Raw genomic sequence first — 27,272 nt, 5'->3', positions numbered from 1 at the left:
ATGCACACGAAAGCTCATACCAAGAACTAACTTAGTTGGTCTTTAAGGTGCTACTGGAAGGAATTTTTTTTGTTTTGTATTGAGAGGAAAGGTCTGAAAGAAGATTCCAAATGCCTTATTAGGGTTCCCAGCACATTAACCTCATCGTACTTTGAACCCTTTTTCAGGCATTGAAAAAGGCTGGAGGGGATATTCACTGGTTGTGAATGGGGAAATTGAGGCTAGGGCTTGTGTGCACACCCCTGTGTTTGATTCGCACAATACAGAATCCAATGTCATGAATAGGCTATTGCCTTCTTCGCTCTCTATTCTCTGCGCTCACCTTTTGTTTAACTTTATTAATTATAAAACTTCAGTAACCGATAGAGATACGTCCCCTTAACCAAGAAGTATAATAAATTTTTAAAAAAAAAATGTTTCATATGGAAAACCAGTAAGATAAAGCCCAGAATACAAAATAATAGCTTACAATCTTACTAAATATGTGGATTTAAATTGTAAATGTTTTAGCCAATTTACTGATCAAGCCCATTTAGCATTAGCATGGATCAATTTTTGCTGTTATTTAAATTGACAATTGCTTCATCTTTTTATACCTGATCAGCCTCTGATTTTTGTTGTTGTTGCCATATCCGTCTTTATTTATTCATAATCCCTTTCAGCTATTTTAATTTCAACAAAACATTTCTTAAAAGTTAAAAAAAATTTTTTTTTATTCCATAGCTCTGTTTAGCAGTTCAATACCTCTTGCAATTAAAATTCTGCAAGGTTGTTGTTGTTTTTAGGGGGGAAGAATAGGTCTGCGATTGCTGCCACCCCACCCCCTCTGTTGTGTCCTTGAGGGTCTGGGTCTGCATAGGCTGCCTGCCCGATTTAGAACCCTGATCATGCAGAGTTCTAAAACCACATGGGGAACCTACACAAATACAGCAAGCCGCCCCACTTCAGACATTCCGCCCCAGTGCATGGATGGCATCATGGTTGGGTACTGGGGACTACAGTGGTGGGAGTGGGGGTGGGAGTGGGTATACCTTTGCTTTCCTGGTCCACACAACTGTGGATTGGAACAGTGAAAAGCAGAGGTAGGTGGGAGGAAAGATTAAAATGTTCCATTTCCTGGTCCTGCACCAGTTTGGGGCTCTACACTAACCTCTGAGTAAGACAAAAAAGCAAACACAACACCCCCAGGCTATGCATTAAATGCAACTGGTGTAGTTTGACCCTCAGACAACCCATGGGGTCCTGCTGGGAGGCACAGCTTCTCCAGCTCACATCCTAGCATCTGGCAAGGTTTGCCTCTGGCACCTCCCAGAGCCTGCCTGCTAAGCGTCCCAGAAGCCCCAAGAAAGATGCTGCGAGCGAAGGGTTAATCTCTACAGTTAATAAGCTAGTGCCTTCTGCCAGCCGCGCTCCAACAGGAAGATTGCCGAGGCCGGACCGCAGCAAACAATAGCTGGAATTGTACTAGCGAAAACTAGTTCAGCGGCATCATCCGCCAATAATTTTAAAAACAGATTTAAACATTCTCTCCCCACCCCCCCTTCTTCTTCATACTGTCCAAGTGAAGGGAGAAGATGGGAATTGGGAAAGGCAGATAAGTTTCCATCCCCTAACCTCAACTACCAAAAGAATGCACCCCTTAGTACCTGCCAAGTTGGAAACTTCAGACCACAGATTTGACAGTGTGTGAGAGGGGTGGGGGGTGGGGAATAAGCATTCTGCAATGATAACAGTGTCACAGCATCTGCTTTTCGATCTTTAAAACACCGAAGCAGCGACAGCAGCACACCCTCCAACACTTCACGGATGAAAAGCAGGGGACCACTCCAAAGATGCACGACTTGTGCCTTCCCCACCCCCGAATTCCACACTGCGAGAAAGGCAGCAGCAAGCAGGTATGGGGATGTTTAAGCCAACAATGGATCCAGCTGCACACAACAGGATAGATGAAAACTGAAACGCTTTCATCAATGTTTTACAAGCTGGAAAGAAGAGGAAGGTGTGGATAGCAATGAAGCAGTGCACTCAGATTTTGTGTTTAGGGGCATCTGTCTTTGCATGCATGTGCAACACACTGAGATTTAACACTTAGAGACCTGCAGTAAGGGAACTAAAACTGAGGAACCACTAGTGCATGGAGGTGAACATGCCTTTTCCAAAAAGGCATGCAAACGTGTCCCCCAAAATAAAAGTTAGGACCTGTGTATTACCAGGGGAAACAGAATACAAAATTCCTTGTAAATAGGGACATTTGGAGCAGGTAGCGCTGTGGTCTAAACCAATGAGCCTCTTGGGCTTGTCAATCGCAAGGTTGGTGGTTCGAATCTCTGCAATGGGGTGAGCTCCCGTTGCTCTGTCCCAGCTCCTGCCAATCCTAGTAGTTTGAAAGCATGCCAGTGCGAGTAGATAAATAGGTACCACTGTGGTGGGAAGGTAAACAACGTTTCCATGAGCTCTGGCTTCCATCACTGTGTGCGGTTGCACCAGTAGCGATTTAGTCATGCTGGCCACATGACCCGGAAAGCTGTCTGTGGACAAATGCTGGCTCCCTCGGCCTGAAAGCGAGATGAGTGCCGCACTCCATAGTCGCCTTTGACTGGACTTAACTGTCCAGGGGTCCTTTAAAAGTAAAGGGACCCCTGACCATTAGGTCCAGCCGTGGCCGACTCTGGGGTTGTGGCGCTCATCTCGCTTTACTGGCTGAGGGAGCCGGCGTACAGCTTCCGGGTCATGTGGCCAGCATGACTAAGCCGCTTCTGGCGAACCAGAGCAGCACACAGAAAGGCCAGAGTGGTTCCTATTTATCTACTTGCACTTTGTGCTTTTGAACTGCCAGGTTGGCAGGAGCAGGGACCGAGCAACGGGAGCTCACCCTGTCGCGGGGATTCGAACCGCCGACCTTCTGATCGGCAAGTCCTAGGCTCTGTGATTTAACCCACAGCGCCACCCACGTCGTCCAGGTGTCTTTTACCTTTACCTTATAAAGCCCAAGGCCCAAATCGGAAAGATTAGGGCCAAGGTGAGCAAAATACACTCTTCAAACCCTTTCTAAGTTCAATTAGAAAATATAAAAGAATCTAGGTGGCAATCCTGTCATTAAAGATGCAAGTTGGTCAGATAGGAGAAAACAGCCACAAGCCAGGGTAGTATCAAAACAGTCAGCCCCACACCTAGCATGTGCAACCAGGAAAGCACTTTGAAGCTGGTCTATCAATTGCTCACATCAACGCTGACTATTCTGACACTGCTGCTTCCTCTAAGTGCTTCAAAAGGTACAAGGAAACAAAAGCAACATCGAAAATAACCCTTATTGGACCAATGGTTCATCTTGGCGCACTGTTGTCAACCCTGAATGTTAGTACCTGGGCTGATTTCCTTCCCTCCCTCGTATGTTAAAAGGAAATGCTATAGGGGAAGAGGAGAAAATGGAACCTGGAGCCTTGTATGCATGCAAATCTTACATCCCATCATTAAGTTGAAGCTCCGTCCGAACATCTTCCCCATCCAAAAAGGAATCACAAAACTGAAATCACTGCCAATGCAATCAATATGAAATCCAGTAGTTTTGGACTGATGCATTTAAGGGCAAAAGTCCAAGCCCTGATTCATACAAGCCAAGGCCATATGTCTGTTTGCCCTGGTTCCACCCCCCTACTCTACACACACACACCCAGGGCTAGGCGTCTAAAGTTAATAAACCATGAACAAGAACTGTCAGCTTACCTTCTATGTCATCTGGAACCGTGGCATAAGTGTTAGAAAGGTTAAGCTTCAGAATGTCAGGGTGTTCTCTATTTACAGTCAAGCTGGGTGATGTCACTAGATCTAGCATTTCCTTATACCTGGAGGAAAACAAAGGGTGGGGGAAAACTCAGATAATTTATTCATTAATTATGCATGCTCGCTAATGATTCCAATTTTTTCTCTCCCTAGGAGTAAATATTAAAGCTGATTTCCAAAACCCTGGCTTCATATAAATTCTACATAAACAACATTCACGCAAAAAGTTTTCGGCGAAGGGAAAATGCGGAATTAAAAACCAAGCAGTCGCTTCCCTTGGAGATTACGCCCATCTGATTAAATGCTTCCCCGCTCATCCTGGATGTTGCCATCAGAAGATTACATTTATGTGTTTCTTAAAACACCATGAAGAACAAGCAACGCATTTTAGGATTGTCATCGCCGTCCAATGCGCACAGTGGCTCTGGATAAGATTCTGAGTCCCAGAAATGTTTTGCAGCAAGAATGGAAATGGGAGACACTCAACAGCATTACAGAGTTATGGAATATTGAAGGGGAAGAAGCTGTTACATAGGGTAGGTCCTCGTTAATCTTAATGTCAGCAATACTGCACACAGAGTGCTTAAATATCTTTGAAATCAACGGGATTTAAGGAGACTTTAGCTTTCGCAGGATTGCAGCCAAATGCATTAAGAGACTCGCTTGCTGAAAGTCGTTGCATTTCTGTGATCGGTTTGCTTGATGGCAAATCATACAGAAGAGACTTCTAAAGTTAGCTGATTTGGAGCAAGCTGGGGCCTCACATATTCTTTGCTAAGGAAAACTGAAATCTTCAGAAGAAGCTAACTGCACACCAGCCCCCTAGTTAACAATTACGTTTACTTGCAGGTGCACTTTGAGGATGGAGTGGAGAATGATTGGGGAGTAGTTGTTGTATCCTGGACCAAGTCGGTTCTCTGAATTCTCACGGTCACAGTCATTGCTATCTCTCTCTCCTGCTTCCTCTATTAAAATTAGAAAATTAGTATGGCCACTTATGGTTCTCCCAAAAAGAGGAAAAACATCACCAATTAATGAGGGCACAAATTTATCATATGCACAGATGCAAATTCAGAAATAATTACTATAATTTAAACAGAAATGCTTTGTGGGGAAAGCTGTGATTGCATGACCGATCTGCCTGATCAATCTGCTGTTCAGGTGCTGTTAAGAGGCAACTTCAAAACTCTCTCCCCTCTCCTCTTATGATTCTTTGTCTTTAAACTGGGCTTAGAATGGAAGGCCTTTCAAATAGAGGATCATCCTTTGGAAAGCAGAACACATGACTACCCCCTATAGGAAATAGGAGCAGATGGTACTACTTGGTACCAACTGAGGGATGGATATGGACTAGGGACCGGCACTGGTATGAAGCTTTGAGTAAGGTAAAAGGTAAAGGTAAAGGACCCTGGATGGTTAAGTTCAGTCAAAGGCGACTATGGGGTTGCAGCACTCATCTCGTTTCAGGTCGAGGGAGCTGGCGTTTGTCCACAGACAGCTTTCTGGGTCATGTGGATCATGGCTAAATCGCTACTGGTGCAATGGAACACCATGATGGAAGCCAGAGCGCATGGAAACGCCATTCACCTTCCCGCCACAATGGTACCTATTCATCTACTTGAACTGGTGTGCTTTTGAACTGCTAGGTTGGCAGAAGCTGGGACAGAGCAACGGGAGCTCACCACTGTCACATGGATTCGAACCGCTGACCTTCCGATCGGCAAACCCAAGAGGCTCAGTGGTTTAGACCACAGTGCCACCCGCGTTCCTGAAGCTGTGAGTACAGTTACTGTTGAGTGAGTCCATTTAGCAAAGTCTATAGACCTTGAATTGGTTTGTTGGTTTTAGTCATCCAGTTTAGCATATGATTATTGCAGGTCTAAAAATGGTAACCTTATTATTATTTTCATTTATGAATCGCTTCCCGTGGGGCATCCCAAAGCAATTTACAATAATATGAATACCCCGAAATCTACCAAAGCTCAAAATATGAGGGAAAGATGGGAGCAAGACCTCCTGACCTCCTCCTGACTTCCAACTTAATGAAATTCACAAGTCTGCATCCCCAGTCTCCCCCAAGTGTTAGCCAAATCATGGGCCCTCTAATCAGGATCTCCTAAAACAGTAGTTAAGGATGACCACTGTGAAAAGTTGAAGTCTCCTTGTAATCCACAAATATATTTTATGTTATGCACAAAAATCCTCATTTAAAAGGTGTCAATAGTATTCATGGGATTTCCCCAGATTACTGTTACTCTTAATAGCTTGACATTTTCAAGATCTCAGGTTATGTTGTCCATTCAAGATGGTTGCTTTTTCTTTCTCTCTTTTTACAAAAAAAGCTTTGATGAAAGGTGATCAATGCAAAGTTCACCCGGAAACTCGTTGATTCTGCTGCTACAATAATAAGCAGAGGGTTTTGTATGGCATAAAGGATTGTTTAGTGATGCCAGCAGACATCAGGAATAGAGAAACATATTCTTACAAGGTCACTGCAAAAAATAATAATAAACAAGTGCCAGTTCTAGAAATAACAAGTGACATTCTAGAAATAAAGTACTAGGAAAAGCCTAGTGAAACTTCAGTAGTGGTGGTGAGCTCCGAAGAACTAGTAAAATTGTGTCAGTTCAACACATGAACTGGCTCACATCCAACACTCTTTCCCTGTTACGCCATATTGGCTCTCTTAAGGTGAACATCAGTTATGTTATGGACTGCAGTTATAACACTGATTGTGTTGTCCACAGACCCAGATATATTTGCTATATCATTTTGGGGGCTCTGCATGAAGTAACTGCCTTTTGCTTATATTATGGATAGCATTGGTACATGCCTGAATTCTTCACCATACGAACAGGGCCTACTGGATTTAAGTAGCTTAATATTAAAAGGACCACTGAGGTTCCATTGACCCTGTTCTTGAAAAGGTAAGTCAGGGATGAATGTGAAGAAGAAGCAAAGTGCAGAGATTCAAGTCTATCTGACAGGACATATCCACGGCTTTGGAAATCCTGCCCCCCCCCCCCCCCAGGTCTCAGAAATACACAGAGTTCTGCAGTTATTTACATTTTGTTTTGTTTATCCTGTTTCCTTAGTTTTACAAGTACAAAACTTAAAACCTTGAAAATATCTTACTCCCTCCTGGGCAAACAACCAAGTTCTCCCGTGACACTTAAACTGAGAAATCTGAAGAACAATGGCGGCTCATTCATAGCTCTTAGAAAGGTAGAATGGACCATCACATCACTAAATCAGGCAAGCAGGTACCAAAGTCCAATTATGCTTTTGAGCATTCCAAATGTTGGCATTATTGTGACAGGGATCCAATGTCATTACTCCTGTTGTTGCAGCAGGTATTAAAGCCATATCATGGCACTGCAAAATTGTCCATTCTTGTATGTCCACATAGAAATCCTGAGCTGGGAAGTCTGAGAGTGCAATATGGCAATCTTTGCCATACAAATATGAAATGGTTGCCCCCTGTGAGGCAGTGACGAAGAGAACATAGGGAAGCAACCTTATACTGAGTCGGGTCATTGCTCCATCTAGCTCAGTACTGTCTATCTGTCTATACTGACCAGCAGCAGATCTCCGGGGTTTCAGGCAAGAAACTCACCCAGCCTAACCTGCAGATGCTGGGAACTGAACCTGGGATCTTCTGCATGCACAGTGGATAATCTGCTACTGAGCCATGGCCCTTCCCCAAAAGCAATCCGTCTTCACATTGCTAAGAAGCATTCCACATCTAACTGCATTTTTCTGGCTTTCAGCGCTGGACAGTTTTTTACATGGCTCTGCAGTAAGTCATCCCCTCACTATGCACAATCACAAATAAAATGAACCATATATCATGGATCTCTTTGCTTTGCATTGCTGGGATATGCCAGAGTCTGCTGTGCAACAGAAGAGATGGGCCCAATGCAAGCTGCACAGGAAAAGATCTAGACATGCATTGTCTCCCCCAATTCTGCTTTCCTTTTCGCAGCTGTACAGAGCAGATTGCACCATTTGTTAGCCCTGTCGTCACTCGGCGTCCCCCGAGGCTACAGCATTAAGGCAAAAGCATGACTGCGCTTTCAGAAGAGTGCTCTGCAGCAGTGTCAGGGAGCAGAACTTGGGAGATGACAGCTGGGCAGTAGGGGAAGTGGAAGAGGGGAGGGGGGAAGACTTCAAAAGGCTCCCACTGCTGCTAACGGATTAAAAGCATATGGAAGGTTCCAAGTCAGGGCCTGAACCAGCTCACCTTTCTATTTACCCCTGTGAGCTTTTGTTCAGCTACCTAAGCTGCAGACAACTACCTACTCAGAGATAAAGATCTAACATTCAAAGCAGAAAGGTAGCAGCTGGCATAGCCGCAGCCATGGAGAATGCAGAAAGAGACAGAGGGTAAGTTAGCAATAACTAAGCCTGCTTCTTGGGAGAAAAGCAATGACAAACCTAGACAGCATCTTAAAAAGCAGACACACCACCTTGCCAACAAAGGTCCGTATAGTTAAAACTATGGTTTTCCCAGTAGTGATGTATAGAAGTGAGAGCTGGACCATAAAGAAGGCTGATCGCCGAAGAATGGATGCTTTTGAATTATGGTGCTGGACGAGACTCTTGAGAGTCCCATGGACTGCAAGAAGATCAAACCTCTCCATTCTGAAGGAAATCAGCCCTGAGTGCTCACTGGAAGGACAGGTCGTGAAGCTGAGACTCCAATACTTTGGCCACCTCATGAGAAGAGAAGACTCCCTGGAAAAGACCCTGATGCTGGGAAAGATGCACAAGGAGAAGGGGACGACAGAGGATGAGATGGTTGGACAGTGTTCTCGAAGCTACCGGCATGAGTTTGACCAAACTGCGGGAAGCAGTGGAAGACAGGAGGGCCTGGCATGCTCTGGTCCATGGGGTCACGAAGAGTTGGACACAACTAAACGACTAAACAACAACAAAGTATTTTGTTTGGGAGAGACATCCTCCTATTTTCTAGTTCCTAAAGCAAGCAAACAGACAAACGAAACTTCGTTTCTAGGAGCAATACACAGAGTTGCTCCTATTACCTAAGAATCAGGTCTTTTCCAGTGACTGCTGACCTGTGGACTTCCAGGTAATGTTGGTCTCCAACTCCATCTGCCCCAGTGAGCATGGTCAATGTTCAGCAGTGTTAGAAACTCAGATATTTAGGTTAGGTGTCAAATGGCTCCTTGAACCAGGGTTACAGTCACTAAAATGGCCTAGTTGCCATGTTTGGGCCAGACAGCTCAAAAGTTATATTTTTCAATACGACTTTTTGGTTCCTGAAATTCATTTTGATTGTGCAGATAAAATTCTACAGGGTGTGTCGCTAGTGTGTGAAAACAGTCAAGATCCAAGGATCCCCAGGCATGCACCTCCAGATGGTAGAGAAGTCAGCTCCAGGCATGTTCACTTGATCGCAAGTGGTCGAGAGCCAGGTGCAAAATGTGCCTGGCAAATTTCAAACGCTGGTGTTCAGGTATGGTAGGACTTGTAAGATCTGGAGGGCCACAGATAGCCACCCCGGACTAGTCAATGCAGGACAGGGTAGGCCACGGGGAAAGCCATTTCCTATGGAAGCTTTCCGTATATTCCAGGAGAAGTTTAAATGTGCACTCACTCTCACACTGGCCCTGCAGCAGAAGCACTGTAGTTTGGTGGCAGGAAGAGAATATGCCTTACATGAAGGAAGTCTCCGCTTCAATCCCAGTATCTTCAGTTTAGGCTGTAAAAGACTGAAACCTTGGAGGACCACTGCCAGTCACTACAAACCGTTCTTCCACTCTGGGTCCCCAGATGCTTTTGGACTACAACTCCCACCATTCCTTGCTAACTTGGCCAATGGCCATGGATGATGGGAGCTGTGGTCCAACAAACGTCTAGTGACCCAAGGTTGAAGAATGCTGCTGTAAACAAAACTGAGCTAGCAAGCACAATGAAAATAATGCCTTTGTGATTGATACCCGACATTAACAAACACATGGTTTGTGTATGGTCAAACAAGAGGCAACACATCTCTGAATCACAACTTGCAACTGGCCATACATCTTCATTTACAAAAAAAAAAAAAAGTTATGGGGAGAAAAATCTGGATTGGAACCACACCATGGGGGAAAGATAGTCATATCTTCTCCCTGTGCTCTTTCCCACTAACAGTCTCCCCACCCCGAAAGCTGATGTTTGCCTCAATATAGTGGAATGGAGAGGTGAAGCAAGCGCTTTCTATTATTATCTTTTATTTATTAAATTTGTATACTGCCCTTCATCCAAGGATCACAGGTGGTTTGCAACATAAAAATACAATAATGAGAACACAAAATACACAATAAAACAAAAACAAAAGCAAATTAATGATTCCCCTCCCACAAACACATTCAATGAATGTTAATCAGCCCAAGGCCTGGTTATAAATAAATGTTTTTGCCTGGTGTCTAGAGATATGTATTGAAGGTGCTAGGTGAGCCTCCCTGGGGATAGCATTCCACAAATGGGGAGCCACCACAGAAAAGGCCCGTTCTCATGTTGCCACCATCCGGACCTCTCACAGAGCCACATGAAGAAGAACATCTGACAGGATCTAGAACAGTTCGTATGGGGAGAGGCGGTTCTTGGGGTATTGTGGTCCTGAACCGCTTTATAGGTCAAAACCAGCACTTTGAATTGTGCCTGGAAACTAATTGGCAGCCAATGCAGTCAGGCCAGGATCAGTGTAATATGCTTCAACTGTCTTGCCCCAGTGAGCAACCTGGCTGCCAAATTCTGCACCAGCTGAAGTTTCTGAACTGTCTTCAGAGGCAGCCCTATGTATAATGTGTTGCAATGGCCCTTCATATCTTGTCGGATTCCAATCTCCATCTACCCCAGCTATAATGGAAATGGTCAAGACTTGTAGTTCAGCAACATCTGGAAGGCTGCAGCTCCTTCATCCCTGATCTAAACCCGTCAGCACCCTGAACCTATGCACAAAGTAAGCCCTATTGAGTTCAATGGGACTCATTTCAAAATAAGCACATACAGGATAGCTTAGTTGGTAGAGCATGAGACTCAACCTCAGGATTGTGGGTTCGAGTCACATGTTGTTGGGCAAAAGATTCCTGCATCACAGGGGGTTGGACTAGATGCCCCTTGTGGTCCCTTCCAATTCTATGATTCTAGGGCTGCAGCCTAAGGCAGCTCAAATACAGTGGTACATCGGGATAAGTACTTAATTCGTTCTGGAGGTCCGTTCTTAACCTGAAACTGTTCTTAACCTGAGGCACCACTTTAGCTAATTGTGCGCCGCCGGAGCACAATTTCAGTTCTCATCCTGAAGCAAAGTTCTTAACCCGAGGTACTATTTCTGGGTTAGCGGAGTCTGTAACCTGAAGCGTCTGTAACTGGAGGTACCACTGTACTTGAATGAGACACTCAATCTTTCAAGCTTACAAAACCCCAAGTGGGCCATCATTCTACTTGCACTGCACCCCCAAACCACAAGTGCATGTTATACTAAAATAAGGTCAGAGACTGACTATGGAAATAAACAACGATGTATTAACATGACCACCAATTTCTGCTTTTAGTGATAATTATTTGGTGGCTATTTTACTAGGCACACTATCTAGAGGAACAGGCAAAAGGGGGTGGTGTTCCTGGAGTGGCTTTTGACTGAAAAGGATAAGATTCCAATGTGAAATCAGAGACCCATTAGCAGAACCAGGCATACTGATGAAAAGCTGCGACTGAGAAAATGAGTCAAAGCAGGAACTTCAGTGATTTAAGCCAACATAGAAACTACCATTGAATAGGCAGAAGTTATATAAATTTAAAATGGCAGGTACGAGCACATCCCATTGCAAACAATTTTGTCTGCAGATAATTGAATTCAGATGCACTTTGCTATCTTGTTTCATTTATATTCACTAAGCTACATAATTTATATGCAAGTACAAAGTCATTAGCCTCTGGCTCTGGAATTATGTATTGAAGTACCTTGTCCCAGGTCACACAGCAAGTCAACAGCAGAACTGGAAATTAAACCCAAGAGCCCCAAACTTTGTGACTCCCCAGAACATTTTTCATTTAAATGCTATAAAAGCAAACTTTGCAGGACTAGTAAAACATCCTGTCATTTCATAATTAAAAGTCATCCTGCGATACACAACAGGAGATTTTATTTGCCTTATAGTAAATTACCTGACTTGTACTAATAAACACACAGGATTTTTTCATATATTGGAACCCAGATCAAGTCAACTTGGGATTCAACTGCTTGTGTTGACCATGCCAAACCCACAGCTAGGGCTACTGCAGGTACCATAGTATCAGAAAACAGAGCCTGGATTGAACGTCTCACAAGTCCCAAGGCTAGATAAATGCAATGCAAATTTACAACAGTAAATTTCACTGCTGCATGCAACCAGTACAAAGTTTCTCCATGCCTAGAAAAAAAAGCTTCACCAGCTGAATTTCAGCCTTTTTTTTGCAGCTATTCTAAAGGCTGCTGCAAAAAGAAAAAGTGGCAAACATACAGAGTATTAAGCCTGGTTACAACCTGACTCAACCTTCACAGGCTGCTCTGAAAATACCTGTACTTGCAGAAGGCAAAGTTGGAGTCCTCAGATGGAGCCCTGGAGAGTCTGTGTGTTGGGCAGGAGCGGGACATAGGGCATCAAAGTCCAATCCCTGCTTGATGCAGGAAATCCAGAGCTTGAGCATCTCCGAAAAGACTGCCCAGCCTCTAGGTCATGGGTAGGCAAACTAAGGCCCACGGGCTGGATCAAGCCCAATGGTCTGAAGATGGTCCGGGAATCGCCGCATGAATCGCCAGCGCATGTGTTCTTTCCCTCTCCCTCACACAGCAGCAGTGGTGGCGCCTCCTCCCTCCCTCCTCCTGGTTTCTCCCCGCCCTGCCTAGAGGAGGAAGGGGGCTGGGCTTTGTTGGTGCCAGCAGCAGCAGCCGCCATTTTAAGCAGCCCCTCTCCGGAGCCCTTTCGCACGCCGCTCATCATCCCGCCGCCAGCCCCTGCTGCTCGCAAGACACAGGTAAGCAGCCACCAGGGCTCGTAGTGCTCTTGCATCCTCCCTCACCCAATACAGTCCGGCCCCCCACAAGGTCTGAGGGACAGTGGACTGCCCCCCTGCTGAAAAAGTTTGCTGACCCCTGCTCTAGGTAATTGATTCCATCAGCAGCAAATTTTGTGGAATCTTTCCACCTGCTAACACTGTCCATTGATTGGACCAAAATCAGGAGGAGCTTTTTAGCTTTTATTTTGTGAAACAATCCCAAACTGTATATGTGAATTAGGGACCAGTCTTTCCATCTAAGCATCGGTTCTAAGATCAATGTTCTCCATCACAGATTAGAGGTGCTGATAGCATCTCAAAGAAGAAGTGGACTCACTCTTGCTGTTTGCCCCAGTAACTCAGAAGGCAAAAAGCCAGGTTAAACATTTTAAAAGTCATAAATTTGTGGGAGATTTTGCAGTCAAACCTAACAATTCATATGTATGCCAGTTAGTAAATGAAGGAGTTAAGGACCACAGAACTGTAAATTTCTAAGGAGACATGATTAGGTCACACCCCCTCACATTGAAGATGGAGGGGGGAAGTAAGGGTTGTATCCTGTTCCTTTCTCCCTTTCTCTTTCTCTTCTTTTTGAACAATGTAACTGACCAGATGCATGAGTTTGGCAGTCCCTGCCCAGACTCCATGTTTGAAGATACCCTTTTCGTATTTTGCACTCAATAAGTTTCACCTGTGTTGTTTTTGCTGTACATTGATTGATGCACGAATGAGACCTCTGATTACTGTAAGTAAAACATTTAAACTTACTTAGGTTTGTAGTCTATTTGATACCAGAGAGATAAAGGCGACGGAGCACAACTGTAAGCGCTCAATACTGGGACACTGAAAAGTCTAACCACCTGTATTTCCTGCGCTTTGCAAATACTGCATATATTTCAGTTTTAAACTCTTGGGGGGGGGCTCTCTTGATACAGGCATTCAGCCCTTTATTCTTTTATAGTTTCCCACACACGCAGGATTGCAGGATTAGCTGGTATTCTCCAGTTACTTCCCAACAAAATTCGGTCTTTGATTAACAAAGCTTTCAAGCTGTGTTTCTTTGCAGGGACATCTCAATGTTGCACATTAAAAGGCCACCTCATATCAGTCCCAAAATACTACAGCTGCATGCTTTGCTCAGTAGATCAGTCAAATGAAGCTATTTTTTGGAGGCTACTTTACTTTTTGCCATTGTTTACAAGCTACTTAACTTTTTGATGCCTACTGTGTGATGCCCACCCACCCCAAGCACATAAATGAAGACCCAGAGTTTATATACAACAGCATTGGGTACCATCTCTGTGTTAGCTGTAATGAAAGTTCTCTAGCACATGCTGAAATATATGTATTCTCTCCAAGATTTCATGAAGGAGTCTTCCCCAGGCTTACCTGGAAGCGTCAGGGAATCGAATCTGGGATCTTCTGCATGCCAAGCATGTGATCTACCACTGAGATGCAGCCTTGTTGTACACACAACAAACACATCTGCTATGTGAACACTGTGTAGAAGCTATTCTTTTTCAAAAAAAAAACCCCAAAAAAAAAACACCCCAAACCTGAACTGGACTAAATGCTCATTTTGCAAAACTAACCATTTATCATGATGACAATGACCCCCTCCTTCTTCCAAGGTGACCCCCCGGGCACAGTTCCACAGACTGTTTATACTCCTGAGCGCTAGCTGTCTACTGCTGACATGACCAAACTTAAAACCCCATCAGATTTTTGGGTTTGATAAGTTCTTTGTTAATGCTGTGTTCAGGCCTCAGGGTAAGAAACAGATGCTGATTCTCTTAAGCATTCAGTAAGTCAGATCCTTCCATGGTAAGGAGGAGGAAAAAGAAAGGATCGGGGGGCATCTAAAACTTTAAAACACTGAGTGGCAATTGTATTAGTAAGGTGAGATAATAAATATGGACAGGCTAGGGAAAAAGGCACGGTTTCCCTCCCCAAGAACTTCTAGCTCAGGAAAATTAAATGAAGTCCGTTACAAGGGAGAAGAGCCGGTGGTGTGAATATCCATCAATGACAAAAAAAGGACATGAGAAAGACATTGTATTTGTGACTATCTTAAAAAAAAGATGTGAATGCTAAAACTACCAAAATAAGTTCAGTTTCTTTATTCTAAAAGCAGCACTTGGTAATTCAATTTAGAAAATAGTCCTCAGCTTTCTGATGCATACTCCACAGGTAAATGAAATTGTGCCCTCAGGTCCCATCACAGTCCAGCCATCATGGTTGATAGTCAGGGATGATAGGACTTGTAGTCCTGCAACATGCACTGAGCTTAGCTACTCCTGCCATTGTTTATTAGGGGCCATATGGTTATGCTTTTAATGTTCCTGCTGTGAATCACCTAGATCAGCCTTTGCCAACCTAGCGCCCTCCAGATGTTTTGGATTACAACTCCTATCAGCCCCAGATCTGTGCTGATTGGAGGCTGTAGTTTAGAGCAGATATAATCCTGATTTGTTTGCCATTATTTTTTCCCCCATGGTAGAAAAAAATCAATCCCATGGTGCATCACTAAGCTTCAACTCGCCTTCCTCCTCAACCCTCCCTGTTTTTTTCAAAATATGGCATTTTACTCCATTCCTTCAAGCGACTAAGCTGGAAGTGGGTAGGAGGAGGAGGAAATGGCACCCCCATTTAGCACATCCCACCTGAACAGGGCCTCTCTTGGTTTTCACACACCCACCTCACCTGTCAACAGAAGAGCCCCATAACGATTGACTTCTATGGAGCAATTGGGATTCCACAGAGGTGAAAGGGACTATCGGCATGGTGACACAACTGTCAGTAATGAGTAGAGATGGGAAGGCCTGGAAAAAAAACTGGGGAAAATGGGGGGGGGGGGCAAACCAGTTTTGTTTTTGTTTTTTTTTCAAAGCCACCCCCATTTTTTTTACAAAACAAAAACAGAAAAAATCCTGGTTTTTCCCACTCCCATTTTTCCAGTTTTTTTCTCATTTCTAGTAATGAGACTGTTTTTGCCCCAATTTCAGCTGTTTCCCCAACTGCAGACTCTCTAACTTTCTTCTAAAACATGCTATGGAAGAAATTAAAGCAGTTTGCTTGTAAACAAGTTATTAACGTTTCAGCTCCTGCTTTCTGAATGCCTAGGGTTCCATATTTATTGACTGGTTAACACTGTATTTCACAGTTTCAAACTAGACCTAGGGAAGGTTGTTATATTAAAGAAGACAAATGCCTGTCCCAAAAGAATAACCAATTACAGTCCAGACATTTCTACCAGCCACATTCTTTGGTTGATCACACACACACACTCCCAGCCATTCCCAATCCACACCATACTTAATTTTGTAAAAGATCTCCCTTACTTGTTCATTAGAACAGAAATCTACTGTATAGGTAGCATTATATGCCGGGGGGGGGGGATTAAATATCCCTGGAGAAACACAAAAGTAGCTTAAAACGAAAAGCAGTAAAATTTCAAAAGTAGCGAGTTGCTTTTAAGTTTGGTAGAGAAATATACTGTCACTAAATAGGGCATCCCTTATGTTTTAATGAGCAGTGGTATTTAGACATCCAAAGTTTACAAGGAATGGACACCTGCAAACCCTACTTATCATCAACAAACAATACAACTAATTAGACCCAAAATACCTTAGAAGTAGACAGTAGACATCGAATGGAGGTTTTACGTGCAAGCAGAATTTTAATAATTATGTTGCACCTCCTCTCCTGTCCAGATGTCTTTGGAATATTCGCTTTCAAACTCAACAATACCAGTGGCCTTAATTTTTCTTTTATTATTAAGTCATTAGGAGGAGAAGGAAGAGACGGAAAAGTTTCTTAGCACCAAGAGGAATGAAGAACGAATAACTCAGTAAACTAGGCCCATTAGCTAGAACAATAAGCCAAGGTAAAACATTTTCCAGGAAGCCTGGTGCTGAAATGTTTTGCACTCAGGGGAAGAGAGGCCTGGCTGTGGATAAAGATGTCAAACCATCCAGGTGAATGGCTTAAGATAACTGTACTTAAGATGAACATGTACTTAAGATGAACCCATAAAAATTATGCCAGCCATTTACTGCGGAACAAGTTTCAACTTATATGGCACGATGGACCAGTGGCGTAGCGTGGGTTGTCAGCACCCGGGGCAAGACAAGTAATTTGCGCCCCCTAACCCGTGGATTTGCGCCCCCTAACCCATGGATTTGCGCCCCCTAATCCATGGATTTGCCCTAACCCCAGATGTTGCGCCCGGTGCGGCCGGCCCCCCCTGCACCCCCCACGCTACGCCACTGCGATGGACCATTTATACAAAATTTTCCCATGGCAATTTTCACAGTGGGAAAACCAGTGTTGTCAGAGAGACGAATGCATGATAAGGATCGCCTATCTTAGACCTTAGTGATGTATGGAAGTGAAAGCTGGACCATAAAGAAGGCTGATTGCCGAAGAATTGATGCTTTTGAATTATGGTGCTGGAGGAGACTCTTGAGAGTCCCATGGACTGCAAGAAGATCAAACGTATCCATTCTGAAGGAAATCAGCCCTGAGTGCTCACTGGAAGGACAGATCGTGAAGCTGAGGCTCCAATACTTTGGCCACCTCATGAGAAGAGAAGACTCCCTGGAAAAGACCCTGATGTTGGGAAAGATGGAGGGCACAAGGAGAAGGGGATGACAGAGGACAAGATGGTTGGATAGTGTTCTCGAAACCACCAGCATGAGTTTGACCAAACTGCGGGAGGCAGTGGAAGACAGAAGTGCCTGGCGTGCTCTGGTCCATGGGGTCACGAAGAGTTGGACACAACTAAACGACTAAACAACAACAAGAAAAGGAAGAAAGGGGAAATGATGGAAGCATATACACGAGTAGCCAACAGTGGCCAGGAAGGAAGTCAGGCAGGCTAAAACTCAGAATGAGCTCAGGCTTGCAAGAGAGGTTAAAAACAATAAAAGCGATTTCTTCGGTTATGTTCAAAGTAAGAGAAAGAACAAGCAATAATATGCCCAATGCATGGAGTAGACAAGAGAAATGCTGTTGGGTGACAAGAGAGAGGGCGAACTCACCTACTTTACCACTGTCTTTACCCAAAAGGAAAGCAGTGCCCAACCTGGTGATAACAGAATAAACAATGCAAGGAGGGAGTTGCAGCCCAAGATAGGAAAAGAGGTGGTAAGGGTTAGAGTAGCTACTTTAAATGAATTCAGATCTCCAAGGCCTGGTGAGGACACTAAAGGAGCTTGTGGGTGCAATCTCAGAGCCTCTGTCTATAATCTTTGAGAATTCTTGGAGAACAGGTGATGTCCGTGCAGACTGGAGGTGGGCAAATGAGCTTGACTCTGAAGAACCACCCAAAAGGGTTACAGTGCCCTCAGGACCCAAAGAGACCAAAAGTGTTTGAATCAAAATTACATTTGGAAACAAAGAAGCATGACACAGCAGTTGGATTCCCCACCACAAAACAACAATAAAATCTTCGGAGGGTTTGGTTTTGTCTCTGACTTCTTTTGGCATATGAAGTAGTCAGAATTTAAATATTTCTTTGGGCACCTAGAACTTTAATCATGCATATTTATTTATTTAAAATGTGCTATAAGCCATCTCGTTTTGAGATTTGGCAAAGTTTCCAATGTCGTGGGAAGCATCCCATTGCCAAAATGACAGGGAATTGCACAAGAAATTTCGCTCGGCCTTGAACAGGAAAAGTGGCTGCTTGGCACCTTCCTCCATATTAAGCTGGCAAGAAAGAGCTTACTAACTAGACACACACACACACACACACACACACACACTGCTGTGAGGCTCTTTGAGGGCTAACTATTCTGCAAGGAAGAGAAGGACTAAAACAAGGCTCAGTCAAAATTCTGGTACAGACACACAACACGTGGCACTGGCACACCTTACAAAATCACAGGGGAGATGTTATCTGAATCCATCCCACAATCGTCCTGGAAGCCAAAACGCCCTTCTTTTGCCCAAGGAAGATTGTGTGCCCAAGCCTACAGACGCATTTCCATCCCAAAGAGATAAGAGGAAGACTTGCAGTGCCTACCAATGAATTAGGCTACTAAAAGCACAACATTCAGGGCACAAACATCCCTTTTGAACTACTCGGTGAAAGATGCCACACAGAGAACTGCTGGATATTAAGACATTGCGCTTTAAGTCACTATCCTGTATTTGCTCAGCTTGAGAGTCTGAAATGCATGCAATCATCCATCAAATCTTAATGTGAAAAGTCTGTGGGAGTCCATTACTGCATGAGGGAACAAGCAGGAGAGACTGCAAGCTCCTGGTTCTCCTACTTACTCATCACCATCTATTAATAGTTTTGTCCTTCTTAAGGGATTCTCTTTCTGCGGGTTTGTTTTAAAGCTTTCCTAAACCAAACGCCTGGTTGCTATGCACACCGTTAACTGCCAATTGAGCATATTTATGGTTGCAATGGAATCTGAAGCTTTTTCCGTTGCCTGAAGATAGCACAGTGCGCAGAGTGAGGGACTCTCCTGGGGTACAAGTTCCATTTTTGGAAATAATTTCTCCCTACTCTTTAGTCAAGTTTTAAGCAGCTGCATAACCTGGTTGCTTAAGCTTCATTTCCCTTCCTTTCTTGGCATAGAAGGGCATCTGAAAAAGTATTTATGATTGCTTAAGAATCGCTTATGAACTGATTTAATGAGCATAAATTTACGTATAAAAGAAACCATTTCTGAAGGGGAAAAAACACTGTTTCTCTTTCACTGGAGAGAAAAGGGGATGTTTCTTAATGCTGGCACCTTCACAGCTATTGCAACCACCTGTATATACTGTACTTTTCTGTGTATAAGACTAGGATTTTTTCTTTAAAAGTTATTTTAAAAATTGGGGGTTGTCTTATACACAGAGATTGTATCCCCACCATTTTCTTAATTTGGAGTCCCCCCAAAAGGGGGTGTCTTATACACGGGGGCATGTTATACACAGAAAAATACGGTATATAAAAACTAAGAATGCTACCTCCCATGATGTTTCATATAATCAAGGATAACTATTTGTTAAAATTTATTATAATTACCTTACTGTTAGCTGCTAGAATTGTCTGGAGCCATCAGTGGCAAAACTGTATCTCCTTTTGGTCAGACAACAGCTATTGAAATATTTGGTTAAGCCAACTGATAAAGGGTACCAGAAAAGTGGATCTGTCAAGGTTTCAAACTTAGCAGAGAAAATCACCTTTAATTTTATATTGGATATAAAGTTACATAAAATATGCACACATAAGGTCAGCTAGACATTTTGGTAAAGAGGTTAGTTGTCCCCGTCGTCCCCAAATCTGTATTGATTTACATTTTTTAAAAAAACAACCTGCAAGTAAACCTGTTTATTTACTAAGCGTTGCAGCCCTATAGAAATGTTTCACCATTTGCACCTCATTCCTAAGCCCCACTTGCAAGCAAATCCCACCATCTGCAAGTAAACTTATGTAGGCTTTGGAGCAACGTTGCTCTAGCCAAATGCTGGTCTTAGCCAGCTAGTCAAGGGAAGGAGCCCAGATAGTCTTGGCATCTGGTTGCACTAAGCAGCAGCAGCAGTAGCAGCAACTTTTCCTCCACTGCTCATTACTTTCATTGCATAGTGGGCAAAACTGGCTTGCTAAAGGGAGAGGTAGAGATGGCACAGCAGAGCAGGTATTCTGCCATTTCGTTGCTCTCTCAGGCCCAAAGTGGACATAAGGGCAGAGATGCTTTAATGTGTATCTCCCATCTAATAATTTGCAAACAGTGCACGTGTTTTTCCTAAAAGGGCAAATAGGAGCTTTGGGAAATGTCATTGGGAAAACAGCACAGGGGAAAGCGTTAACCCCCCATCTACGGTATTTTTTGCTCTATAAGACTCACTTTTTCCCTCCTAAAAAGTAAGGGGAAATGTGTGTGCGTCTTATGGAGCGAATGCAGGCTGTGCAGCTATCCCAGAAGCCAGAACATCAAGAGGGGTTGCTGCTTTTGCTGCGCAGCGATCCCTCTTGCTCTTCTGGCTTCTGAGATTCAGAATATTTTTTTTCTTGTTTTCCTCCTCCAAAAACTAGGTGCGTCTTGTGGTCTGGTGCGTCTTATAGAGCGAAAAATACGGTATTTGCTAAAATTTGAAAGAGAGCAGCGATGCATTCACACAGTGAGTAAAATTGCAGCCAGCCTTGCTTATTAATCCTACGGTTACCCCACCCCTTCTTGGGTCCAGCTGTAACCACATCCTTGATGCCCACCTGAAGTTGTAAAACTGGTGTTAAAAGCCCTCAATTATGTATTAACGTCTCTCTTTCATTGCCATGGCCTACTTTCCCCCTGTGTTTCCAACCCTTATAATTTAAAATGCATGCAATGGTGTGGAACTTTCCCATGCCACAAAAGAAGCAGAGTCATGGGTTTTTTAATTTTCTTTAAATGATAATAATTTATGAAGCATGACAAGATTTGGTTTCCAGCTCAGCTCTAGGAAAGCCTGGCCAGTGTGCCGCATGAAACATTAGGTGCCGAAGTCAGTGGCATCTCTAGGTATACAGCAAAAGGAACGAGGACTAAAAAATTTAACAGCTGGCTGAGAGCACAGTGGATTTATGCAGTGGGTTTATAGAGAGTTATCCGACTTCTGCCAGAACATAAAAGTGAGTGCTGGAGGTCTTAAAGTTAGAACAAATACACAGCAGCACCTGAAATACTCCCTGGTTTCTGGTCATATTCTGGCTGTCAAATCATTAAAAAAAAGTTGGGTGTTATTTTTTTAAGTATGAAGATTTTTGTACATTTAAAATACCGTCCGACGAGGCTGATTACTGCTTCAAGATTATGATAATTAACTACATTAATTTTAATTGTATGCTACAGAATCTCCTGTACATCAGCCTCTCTGAAATCCTCGAGAGGCAGTGGAGAATAGTAGCTAAAAGCGTGAGCTGTGAACCTGGCTAAAAGCTTGTCTGGGTCATAAACTCACCAGGTGGTCTTAGACAAACTAATCTCTCTCAGCCTCAGTGCTGAAGCAGAGGAATAATAATACCCAACATAATTTACAGGGTCGTAGCAAAGATAAGAGACAGCATAACTGAAGTGCTTTGAACACTCCTAGTTCATCTATAAAGCATTATTATTATTATTATTATTATTATTATTATTATGGACTTATGTATGCGAACAAAACTGAAGTTATTCTGAGTATGCTCATTCATATGGAGCTGTTTTTGTCCTATGTGAAGTCCCCCTTCTGCTGGATCCTTTTACATTTCTTTGTTTATTTAAATAATTTTTTATTAAGAATTTCTTTAGAGATTTTTCACGAATTGTTTATTGTTAGAGAAATTGGTTGGTGTACACTTTCAGCTTCAAAAGAACTCACAGTCTTGGTATAAAAAAATCCAGTGTGACCAAAAAATGAATTACTGTAACACAGCAACAGTGGAAATAAAAATTAGTTGAACGTACGTGTATGTGTGTGTGTGTAAAACTATGTCACCTCAAGTGTTTTTAACCTGGCTGGAATAGTGTCCTGATAAAGCCTTTTGCTTCTCCAGGTGGAAGATCTCTCTGTGTTGTGTGAGTGATGGAGGGATGTGGATAAGCATGAGTAGAAACTAGCCTGCTGTACACAAGAGGAAACCTCACATTTTGTTATTTGAATTATGGATTCTTCTTTCGTTGCTCCTGAGAAAGGTTTCCACTGAAATGTACTGAGCAATTTTTCTACTTCGTCAAGGTTCCCTCTTCTTTTTCTGCACCACTTTGAGCCCTTGTCTCATCTACTTATTAAATGTACAGACATAAAGCTTTGCACAACGAAGCCAGCAACTCAAACTTAGCCAAATAGGTAATTGGCAGCTCTTTTGTATTTGGTGCCGCTTATCAGTTTTCACTTTCACAGGAGTTTTCTAAACAAGATCCCTGGCTGTTGTCCAACAGCTGAGCTTGCTAGATCACAACAAAGCTGAAAACTGCTTTGCTTCATTCCTCACAAGCTCACCTCTTAAGACTTTCGATAATATTTGCACAACCTGCTCTGATATATCAACATGAAGTTCTTCTCAAAGCCTTGGGGTTTTTCTGCCAGTTTTAAATCCTTGCTAGATTCCAGCTTCTCGTTAATTCAGACCTGAAGTCTTGCAACGCCTAGTTTACATTTTATAGAATACTAAAGAACAGCATTCAGCATGGACGTATGCCAGCTTGAAGCATCGTGAAATTCTCAGCCGTGAGAACAAAATCCGAACAATGCAAATAAAAAAGCTTCCACTGTTTTGAGAGTTACACTTTTATGCAACAGGAAGCAGAAGTAAGTGGTGGTCAAGGCCACAAAAGACATATTGTAGCCCAAAGTGAAAGAGATGATGCCTCGCCCATTCCACATACAGAAGCCAGCTGAGCTGGCAGGTGAATCTTACATCAGCACTGACGATGGGACCATATACTCCTCTCTAAGGGCACCAGACAGGCCACCTAGCACACAAAGCTCTGTCCTCCAACACCTTGCCACTACATGCTCACTGCTCTGCATGGCTGCTTTGTCCATGCAAACAAATTCTGCAATCTGACGGCAGCAGTGCCAGTCTGAGTCATGCAAGCAAAATAACCCACGCAATGCCTGCTGGAGCACATAGCCTCTCTACCTCCCCGCTCAGTCAAAGGACTTTCTCATGGGTGCTGTCCGTGAGTCACTGGAAGAAAGTGACTGGGTCAGGAAGCTCAGCCCAGCTACAGGCAAACACTGCGGCTGCCAGGGTGCCAGCTCTGGAGGAACAGAGCCATTGCCTCTATCAGACTAATGGCAGAACCATTCAAATATCATGACAGAGAGCCAGCAACTCTCTTTCCTGGGCTTGTATTAGCTGGCATGATTACAGGAACATCTAAAGGACCTGGTTCTCCAGCAAAGCAGATGAAATGAGCCCTGCTTCCCATCTCTCCCACTAAGGCAGTCTGATGGAATGGCTGCTCCCAGATCTGTTGAGTTGTAAAAAGATATTTATATGCTGCTTTACCATAGAAATATATCACAGTGGTTTGCAACAACATGATGACAGCTGAAGGGAGAGGAGGCCTAATGGAGCTGGCCTGGTCAGTTAGTTCTGTCTGCCATTGCGTATGACTCCACCTACTGTTGGCCTCCCAGACTTCTACCCTACCAGTTGCAAATGGAACTAGCTATCAGTGGAACTGGTACCTCCACAATGAGGTCAGTGCTTGGTACCATTGCAATGTATCAAATTATGCCACCTATTTGTTGAGCTGCCATGATTATACAAGCGCTGGTGGCCATTTGTATGGGACCCACTTGGAGGCAACAGTCTGTACAAATTGGCATCTCTACAACAGTCCCACTGGATCGATAAAGCCTTGTGTACTTCCCCAGGCAATTACAGGGTGCCATTTTAACACGGGAGATCCTCCTTCAGGCAGTACTTAAAATGCCCAGTTTTCTTTCTTGGTTAATAAGCAGCAAATGCACAATGCAGCTAAAGAATGAGGAATAATTACTTATTCGGCCACATTTTAATATACCTTGCAAATAACTTTAAGGAGTTCATGTTCTTTTAAAGAGCAAATTAAAAGCCTATTAGTCCGTACTCAAATATGCTGTTAAAATTCCAATAAAATGTCAAACTGCAATTTAATAAAATAACATGTTATGGAGCAGGTAAGTGACCAGCCATTTCCAACCCAACACATTATAATGCTTGTGGGGCAGCAGGTAACTATTTACTCAAAGGAGGGAAGTTAAGACCCAGGGAAACCCAGATCGCCCTGTGGCATCATGGCGATGGGGGTGGCCTATGTTATTCCATATAAAGATGATTTGCAGCCCTGCCTGAAAGGATGAAAGAGCTATACCTGCAGGCCGTCTCCCACAAAGATTATTCCCTCTTCTTGCCTTTTGGAGGGCTGGAAACTTTGCAATATACGTATTATCATTGTCATCATCCAAGGACAACAGGCAAAATTAAATGCAGACTACTTCCTGCTATGAAGATGGACATGCAGCAGAACAGACATTGAAATTATCCGCCTCTCTTAAACATGCCTTGGCTGTATCCTTTCCGAAAGGTAATGCAATGTGTTTGCCAACCCTTCTGGAAATTAACCAGCCCTAGAGAGAACTCCACCCCCACCTAGGCTCTTTGACTGCTTTGTTGTTTTCTAGCTGTAACTTGGGAACCATTCTAGTCAGGTTGAGAGATGCTGCTTTGTCAGCAATGCTTGCCGACAGTGATCTGCACTGGGGGCCCCCATGCATAAAACAGTTTGTGCAATGTGTCCTCCTCTAAGGACTATTTTCTAAAGTGTCGAAATTATAGCCACAATGGTCCTCTTGATTAAAATGTCATCAGGACCGCAACGCTGAATTGACTGGCTGGCGGGGAGGGGGGGGGTAGTTTCGTTCCTGCCCCCTCCCTGCCACGAAGGCACAGACTATGACAGCAGAGGAAAATATCCGGTACCGGGGAGCCAAAGAACAGTAAGCAATTACAGGGAGTGAAATCTGGAAAACGATTACCGTGTTAAAGAAGTTTGCCTCTAACAGCGTGTTAGTACCTGTGTCATGATTTATGAAATGTCAGTTATAGCTCTTTCACCAGGGCTAAGCTTTGCAAGCTGTTTTGGCACCCGTTCTCGGGATCATTAAGAACAGCATGTTCTGGTTGCTTCACCATTCCTGGTCAGCAAGAAAAGGGAAAAGAAAATACAAAACTTTACAGCCATTTTAGAGTTTTATTTAATGAACTGCTGGTTTAGCGCACACACAGAGAGAGACAAAAGGGGGAGAGTTTTCCCGAACTTATGCATCTAATCTAGGGAGTTTGTCTTGGAACATCTACAAGATTCTAGAAGGGAAACAGAGAACAATGTTGGTGGTGTTTTCTTCCCAACCCCTGCAAACCCCCTTCTCAGTTCCAGGGGGTCCTAGCATATCTTAAATGGGCTCTAATATTAATTACTCAGATCTTGACCACCACCCACCACCAAGTACATACATTTAGTCATCCTGGGCAAGAAGAATGTAGTGCTATCAAATGGAATCGGCGGATGAGCAACAGTTAAGTTGGAGCAGCTTTGCAACCAATGAATTCCAATTGCTCCCATTCCCCAAGCAATAGAAAGTTCAGGAGCAACTTTTTACACTCAAGAAACTTAAAGCATTTTTGTGAAAGTGAAGCAGGCCATTTGGGACGAGGCAAACATCCAAGCAGACACTGACAGTCTTTAACAGGCATAGGCAAACTCGGCCCCCCAGATGTTTTGGGACTACAATTCCCATCATCCCTGACCACTGGTCCTGCTAGCTAGGGATGATGGGAGTTGTAGTCCCAAAACATCTGGAGGGCCAAGTTTGCCTATGCCTGGTCTTTAAAGTAGCACCAGGTCTTTAGGAGCGGCAACATATCCTTGGAGCCGCCCCCGTAGTCCTTGTCGATTGCCAACTACAAAGCAGCTTATTTGCTGGTTTTATATCTCTGTTTTCTTTAGTCCCAAACCTATTCAGTAGCTAGTAGCCACCAATCTTTCCTTACACTCCTCATTTACACCTATAGAGGAAACCTACTTCTCTGTCTGCAATGAAACTGTTAGGCGGACCTGGTGGCATTTGCATTGTGCTTTGCAACATACACGTTCACCACAGTCAGCCTTGCTCTGGTTCCCTCCATATTAGACTACGTAATACACTGTACATGGGGCTGCCCTTGAAGTCTGCATGGAAGCTCCAAACAATTCAGAAGGTGACTGCCACAACTTTGACTCACTGGAGCCAGTTCACCAGGTCATAAGACACCCGTCTTATACAAGATTCAGTGGTTGCCTCGCTTCACTGCCCCCAAACCAGGACCAGAGTACTGCAAAAACCGCCCTCCTTCATAAAAACCTGCCTACCAACATTGTTTATCTTTTTGAGGACCAGTTGTGGAACGCTTCCCTCAATAGAAGTGGGAGGGGGAGGCAAGTGGGTACACCCAAGACAGGGCCTTTTTAGTTGTGGCTCCCAAGTTTTGAAACTCAAGTGTGGTCTGCCTGGCCCTATAACTACTTACTTTAGGCAAGCGGCAAAGACTGTTTTATTTCAGTGAGGTTTTGCAGAGTATCGCTTTATAATTATTTACACTACAACTGCCTTCTAGTCCTTTTGAACTGCCATCAACATATCTGCTATTATTGTGTATTGTTTTTATCCTGGTGAATAGTTTTGTTTGTTTGTTGCTTTCATAGCTCACCTTTCCCCCAAGGAGCCCAAGGTGGCACACAGGGTTCTCTTCCTCCTATATTGTGTAATATAAAATGTTTTATGCCTGTTTACATTTAACAAGCTTCTATCTGCAGCAACTATGGGCAAATCAGATTACCAGCAAGACTTGGGAAATCCTGAGGTTGCTCCATTATCATTATTGCCGCTTCCCCCTCCTCCTCCTCCTCCACCATTTCCTGCTCCCCCAGGTTGATTTGAAACTTCATTCA

The 27,272-nt window shown here is 43.6% G+C and overlaps 1 protein-coding gene across 4 annotated transcripts in view; it reads right to left on the bottom strand.

Moving 5' to 3' along the window:
- Positions 1-27,272, bottom strand: part of EYA2 (EYA transcriptional coactivator and phosphatase 2) — a 124,386-nt gene that overhangs the window by 74,045 nt on the left and 23,069 nt on the right. For all 4 annotated transcript variants that reach the window (XM_028735102.2, XM_028735104.2, XM_028735101.2 and 1 more), the window contains exon 2: positions 3,724-3,842. In XM_028735102.2, coding sequence (XP_028590935.2) covers positions 3,724-3,832 — 109 coding nt within the window. In that variant the 5' untranslated portion in view covers positions 3,833-3,842. The remainder of the gene's footprint in view (positions 1-3,723; positions 3,843-27,272) is intronic.

This window comes from Podarcis muralis, chromosome 5, assembly GCF_964188315.1.
Source record: "Podarcis muralis chromosome 5, rPodMur119.hap1.1, whole genome shotgun sequence".
Lineage (NCBI taxonomy): Eukaryota > Metazoa > Chordata > Lepidosauria > Squamata > Lacertidae > Podarcis > Podarcis muralis.
The sequence above is the reverse complement of the archived record's forward strand: the minus strand, read 5'-3'. Positions and strand labels throughout refer to the sequence as shown.